General features: G+C 44.0%; 1 protein-coding gene across 1 annotated transcript in view; it reads left to right on the top strand.

The window, feature by feature from the left end:
- The window catches only part of LOC122541755 (paired box protein Pax-2-like), a 73,638-nt gene extending 67,232 nt beyond the window's left edge, over positions 1-6,406 (top strand). Inside the window, exons 5-6 of the mRNA XM_043678697.1 lie at positions 2,210-2,296; positions 5,995-6,406. Of these exons, the coding sequence (XP_043534632.1) occupies positions 2,210-2,296; positions 5,995-6,116 (209 nt within the window). The 3' untranslated portion in view covers positions 6,117-6,406. The remainder of the gene's footprint in view (positions 1-2,209; positions 2,297-5,994) is intronic.
- The last annotated feature ends 782 nt before the right edge of the window (positions 6,407-7,188 follow it).

Below are 7,188 nucleotides of genomic sequence, written 5' to 3'. Positions count from 1 at the left end.
CCCCTCCCCCAAGTCCCTCCTCCCTATCTTTTATCTTAGCCTGCTTGGCACACCCTCCTCATTCCTGAAGAAGGGCTTATGCCCGAAACGTCGATTCTCCTGCTCCTTTGATGCTGCCTGACCTGCTGCGCTTTTCCAGCAACACATTGTTCAGCTGTGATTAAAATCTCAAATCTTGAATATACTTAGTGACCTATCCTTGACAGCCCTCTGTGGTAAAGATTCCATAGTTTCCTTCCCTTCTCAGAGAAGAAATTCCTTCTCATTTCTGTCTTAAATGTGCAATCCCTTACTCTAAGATAATTGCCTCTGTCCTAGACTCTTCCATCCGGGGAAACAACCTCTCCATGTCTACTTTGCCAAGTCTTACGATCTTTAATTGTCTGCAGCTCAATCCCTTCAAGGGCAAATTGGCTGAGCATGTGATATCTTGACCTTTGCTGGACCTGATAATGAGCGAAACAGCGAAGATGGCAGAAAGATTAGGCCATTCAGCCCTTCAGAATGAAACTAGCCAGATCACCTAATGTCAACCTCGCATCCCCCAGCTCCAGAACCCCTTTTCAGGAGTTTCTCAGGTTCCTGTCCTACCCTTCAGCTGCTTCATTTTCCTTCCCGAAGTGGAGATGTGCGAACAGCAGCAAACAATGTTCAGCCATATTCATGGCTCCTCAGATACGGCTAAACTCAGCAAGAACTGAATAACATCCAGGTTTGGGCTGATAAGTGACAAGTGTCACGAGCAAAGTGGAAATGGGGTGAATTGAAATTATGATTGCTTTACTCATCTTAAGCTCAGGACAGGAAAGTAGTGTTTGCTTTCCTCTTTTTCATTTTTATTCCCATCTGGTACTGAGGTCAGCTGAAAGGTGTTCCCCAAAACCTTGTTTGGGATTCCACATTTTGAAATAAACCCAGAGTGTAACAGTTTAGGACGAAATCAAAGATAGGGTTTAGATTGCTTACAGTGTGGAATCAGGCCCTTCGGCCCAACAAGTCCACACCGACCTGCCGAAGCGCAACCCACCCAGACTCATTGCCCTACATTTACCCCTTCACCTAACACTAGGGGCAATTTAGCATGGTCAATTCACCTAACCTGCACATTTTTGGATTGTGGGAGGAAACCGGAGCACCCGGAGGAAACCCACAAAGTCACTGGGAGAATGTGCAAACTCCACACAGAGAGTCGTCTGAGGCGGGAATTGAACCCAGGTCTCTGGTGCTGTGAGGCATCAGTGCTAACCACCGTGCCACCCATAACAAAGCATTCAAAAACTCGGGGATTTGCTTTACTACTCCTTTCATGCACACCTATACTCAGGAAATTTATTAAGGCAGTACATAAGTCAGGGGTAAATGTAGGGGAATGGTCCTGGGTGGGTTGCTCTTCAGAGGGTCTTTGTGGACTTGTTGGGCCGAAGGGCCTGTTTTCACAGTGTATAGAATCTAACCTAAAAAGGTTCCTCGGTGAACTGGGCCAAATGGTGTCCTTTCTTGCAGTAAAAGTGTTGGCTTCTTTCCAACTAGCGAGATGGAGGGTTCAAAGAAAGTTGCCAACTCGCTCTCCTTCTGGAGAGTGACTGACTTAGAATCCCAGTATTGTTTGGTTAAGCAATTCAGCAAACTCTGATTTTAGACATGTGACAAAGGCAGGCATCATCTCTTACATGTGTATGTACCTCTATTCTTAATCACAGACTCCTTTTCAGTGTTCCTCAAGGGTCCAAGCTGAAACTCCAGCTCATTGTTGAGGATGTCCTGCAATATTAGTGGCACCTGTCTTTCTGATAAAATGTTAAATCTAGTCTCTGTCTGCTAACTTGAGGAAGGTGGAGGGGTTAAAGAACCCATGCTGCTACTTTGTAGAAAAGCAGAGGGGTTATACTCGATGTCTTACTTATATTTATCTCCTACTTATTGAAAAGAGATGGGTTATTGAATCATTGTGACACTGTTGTTTGTAGGATCTCACAATGGGAAAATTTACTGCAGCAGTGACCTCACTTCAGAAATGTTGCTATCTAAATTCAAGTCTTTCTTTCTAATGAGTTCTCGCAGCAATTCAGTGTAGAGCTCAACCAAAGTAATGAACATAAGATGAACAGTCCAAAGAGGAAAACACAACCCGCAACTCAATGAAAAGGTTCCAAATTATTCTCTGCTTTCTTTAAAAAAAGAAAATTTTCTTTCTCATTTCTTTCCTTAGGCAGTGAATTTTCGGGAAACCCTTACACTCATCCACAATACACAACCTACAATGAAGCCTGGCGTTTCACTAACCCGGGATTACTAAGTGAGTATTTTCTGAATCATTGCTGTTGCCTATTTTGTGTCTGTTGCTTCAGAAAGGCTTCTATAAATGTGATCTAAACTTAAGAACTAACAGCAAATAGATTTTTTTTTAAAACTGGGCTCCTGTTACTGCTTTTGGTTTTCACATATACAGTGATGTTGCTTCACTCTCCCCCAAATAAATACCATTTGAATTCCTGAATTAACTAATGTTTGGGTTTCCCTTGGTGGGTCAATGAATGAGTACACTCCAGAGTGTTGGACTGTATCAGTGCTAACTTGAATGATTTCAACTCCAACAGGAATGGTGGTGATCAGGTTTTTAGAGGAACAATGATGGTGAACATTGCTGTCTGAGCCAGGATTAACCAGGCAGGCTGTCCATGATTGATTAGAGTGGTGTTGTAAAAGCACAGCACATTAGGCAGCATCCGAGGAGCAGGAAAATTGACAAAAATAGCCTCATTCCTGATGAAGGGTTTTTGCCCAAACCGTCGATTCTCCTCCTTCTCAGATGCTGCCTGACCTGCTGTGCTTTTCCAGCACCACTCTAATCTTGACTCTGATCTCCAGCATGTGCAGTGCTCACTTTCGCCCTGTCCATGATTGATTTCTACCTTATAATGTTGCCCTTAGATTACGAATGACCGTGAAATGCCTACATGATCAGGATGAGCGGTGAGGGCTCACACAGTCGATCAGCCTGCTGATTATATTTCACCTGCTTGTGGCTGTGCCTCAACGAGCTGTTTCCACCTCAAAGACTTGGTCCGATAAGGGTCCGAACATTCAAACTGTACAATTAAAAGCAAATCCGTTTTGTAGCAAATTACTGAGTGTTGAGTCAGACTTGTGTTTAACTTGCAAATATTTGAATTTAAAAGTAGGCACAATGTTAGTCAGCAATTTTACAATTGAAGTCCTTCTCATTACAGAGAATAGGAACTCTGTTCCTGTAATCAAAGCTACCATTTACTGTGAATAGTCAAGGAATGGAACATTAGCCATTTCAGACACCCAAGGGCCGCATCAAATGCTTTTTTGCTCCAGCCTAGGATGGAAGGGATGTTTCCTCCACTCAGCCTCTACCTCAAAAGAATGACTGCAGTATTTCCCACTTCAGTCATTGTCTGTGTGAGCACATCAGTCAGTGTGGTGCTGCAGGTCTACACCAAACAGAACCTGGTTTGCAAATGCTCTAAGTTGTTTCGTACAGGACTTGTTGCGGAAAGCAAACAGAAAGAGCTTTGTCCTGCCAGTCTGGGTGGGATTTGAGTTCAGGTCCCAAGTGTAAAGTGATAGCGTCTCACCATCTATCCAACCTATTCTGTTTAAAGCTGCTTTAATCTTTAAGGAGTGCCAGCAAAACATCACGTATTCCTTCCTATTCTAGTTGAATAGGCCTCAGTAATGTCAGCAGCTACCCAACCCCTAAAACCCTGAGACATCACACTGAGACGTCTTTGAACAACCTCATGGCTAATAGGCGGCACAGTGGCTTAGTTAGCACTGCTGCCTCACAGCGCTAGGGACCCAGGTTTGATTCCTACCTCAGGTTGACTGCCTGTGTGGAGTTTACACATTCTCCCTGTGTCTGTGTGGGTTTCCTCTGGGTGCTTTGCTTTCCTCCCACAGTCCAAAGATTTGCAGGTTACGTGAATTGGCCATGCTAAATTGCCCATAGTGTTTAGGGATGTGTAGGTTAGGTGCATTAGTCAGGGATAAATGTAGAGTAATAAGGTAGGGGAATGGGTCTGGGTGGGTTACTCTCAGGAGGGTCATTGTGGACTTGTTGGGCTGAAGGGCCTGTTTCCATACTATAGGGAATCTAGTCTAATGTTCCAATCTAAAGGGTTTAAAATGAAACTGGATTTAAAATTCTCATCCTCATTTTCAAATTTCTCCATGCTCTCACCCCAAACTATCTACATCCTCCTGCGCAGGGCAGTGGCTCAGTGGTTAGTACTGCTACCTCACAGCACCAGGGACCTGGGTTGGATGCCACCCTAGGGTGACTGTCTGTGTTGAGTTTGCATATTCTTCCTGTGTCTGTATTGGTTTCCTTCAGGTGCTCGGCTTTCCTCCCACAGGCCAATGGCCTGCTTCCACACTGTAGGGATTCTATGATTCCACTTCTTCTGACCCATTGCATGCTGCTATCGCTGATGACTGACTGCCTGAGCACGCAACTATAGTATTCGCTCCTTAAACTCTCCACCTCTGTTGCTCTCCCAAACTAAAATGCTCCTTAAAACTTCCCAATGGACCAAGCATTATCATCTGTTTAATATTTCCTGAAGTGGCTCAATAATACCCTTTTGATCCACCATATAACAAGAAGTAGACTATTCAGCCCATTGAGTCTGCTCTGCCAGTCATGGCTGATCTGATCATCCTTAACTCCACTGTCCTGCCTTTTGAAGGTGCTATACAAATGCAAGTTGTTGTTTGACATAAAGCTTTGGAAGTGAATTTTAGCTGACAATTTTTATTGGACTGTCAGAAATTTGTAACACCGCAAAAGGGAATTCTGAGCAATGCCATGGAGACAGCATTACGCTCTGGCACACAGACTGTTGCCAACTTGCTCAGCTGTCTTTCACTCATGTCTGCTCAATGCCATCCCCACCATAGGTGTTGCCACGTAACTTAGTAAGTAAAAATTGGGGCCACTTGTTACACTTTGATTTCCCGGCAGTTTTTAAGCAAGATTCAGAGCAGAATTGGTGGAAGCCTGAGAGATGCCAAAAATGTCAAAGGATGACAGGCAAGGAAAGGATGTTCTGAACATGCTAACATACCAGTTAGGAACAGAAATAGGTCATTTGACCCAGTCAACCTCATGCATCATTTAATACAATCTGATTGTGGCCTCAACTCTAAATTCTCACCTACCCTCAATTCCCTTGTTCGTCAAGAATCTGTCTTAAATATATTCAGTGAAACTATCTCTTGGGAATGGGAGTTCCAAAGACTCGAAATCTTCTGAGAGAAAGAAAACGTTGGGTCCATTCAACTTGGCCCATATAAATACAATTGTTTTTACATTGCAAGATAGTCATTTTCCACCCAGTGTTGAAGTAGATCGTGGTCTGGTGCAGTGCCACTGGACTAGTAATCCTATGGCCAAGACTGATGATTTGGGAACATGAGTTCAAATCTCAGTTTAGCAGCTGGGGGAAATTCAGTTTGATCAGAGGATCTTGGATATAGAGCTAGTTTCAGTAATAGTGACTGTGATAGCTGTCATCAGTTGGTGTACAAACATGCCTGGTTCTCAAAAGGAAATTTGCTGTCCTTACCCCTTCTGGCCCAAATATGGCTCCGACCCAATTATGGCTGGCTCTTCACCTCCCTCTGAAATGGCCAAGCAATACGGGATGGGCAATGAAGTCTGGCTTGACAGTTGTGACCATATCACATGAAATAATAAATAGGAAGTTGTAATTTCCAAAGATAGGGAGAAACAGCTTGATCAATTTGGGGAAAACAAAATATCTGAAGAGATCACAACTGGGGTGGATGCCGATACGTTGGTGTGTGGAAGCAGGCCAGGGCACAGGGAGCGGACTGCCCTAATAAAATAAGGTCAAGCCAACTTTCTGTTGGGTGGGCACTGTTTGCTGATAAGTTTTATATGTCCTTCCAACTGGTCCATCTTCTCCTGTGTTAACTTTCAGGTTCCCCTTATTATTATAGTGCCGCATCCAGGGGTGCTGCACCCCCCACTGCTGCCACTGCCTATGACCGCCACTAGTTACTATGGCAACCACATGAAACTGCAAGATGAATCTCTCGGGCTCCACATTGTACCAGTCTGATCAATTTCAACAGTTGGGATGAAGAACTGGAAAACTTAGAAAACAAAATTGTTAATCTGTGAGAGTGGTGGAAGGACAGATAATTGGACATCTACTCTGAGCAACGTGGAACACTCTGACTTTGGCTGTTTCTCCTTCAAACTATGGTGCCATTGGTATATTTAAACTTTTGGCTTTATTTCCCATTTCAGCCCCATTGGTTCCTATTGACTGGACTGAAAAAAAAAGATAAAGAGAAGGAAACAAAATAGCTCATATATAGATATATATATATGCGTATATCGTAATGAATGGATTGATTTAAAAAAAATACATTAACAAAAAAAAAAGCTGCTTCAGTGCTTCAAAACATTAACTCGGCATTTGGACGAGCTCATGCTCCCATGTTTAATTTGGTGATTGCAATGATTCCAAATATATCTATCGGCCTAATGAAACAACAGTGAAAGAACATCTGTTGTTCACATGAAGACCATGTCTGGGAAGGCAACAGTGACATGACAACTGGTGGGTTAAACAAACGGACTCATTCCTCGCCGAATCATGTTTACAAGACGGCCTAATCTCAAAACTCTGGCCAATGTTGACTCCTGGTGTTATGGATGGAGGGAGTGCACAACACTGTAACCTCGTCACCTCCCCCCCCCCACCCCGATGACCTTCCTGCCCCAACTCCACGAAGCATCTATGACCCTTCCTGCCACCCCCCCCCCCCCAACATCCGCCAACCCCTCTTTCCACTCAGCGTCGGGGAGGCTCTGGCGAGTACATATGCCATCTCTTAGTTGTCTCTTGGCTATACCATTGTCCCTTACATCCCTCCTCCCAGACCATACCCACCAAGCTCTATTGAGCTCTCTGCTCCTGGCGATTCTCCAAACACTTTGGTTCCAATGACATACACTCTTTACAGGAAATGACCAAAAGCAGTAAGCGCTATCTGTGAGAAGCACCGAGGGCCACATTTAACTGTTCAAATCCCGACACACTTACATGCTACAGTTCTCAGTAAATTCGATTGTGTTTCACTTCCGGAGTTGACGATGGAAGGCATAGAATGAAGACCGAAAAG

The sequence above is a fragment of the Chiloscyllium plagiosum genome, chromosome 38 (genome assembly GCF_004010195.1).
Source record: "Chiloscyllium plagiosum isolate BGI_BamShark_2017 chromosome 38, ASM401019v2, whole genome shotgun sequence".
NCBI lineage: Eukaryota > Metazoa > Chordata > Chondrichthyes > Orectolobiformes > Hemiscylliidae > Chiloscyllium > Chiloscyllium plagiosum.
This window is presented reverse-complemented; position numbering and strand designations above follow the sequence as displayed.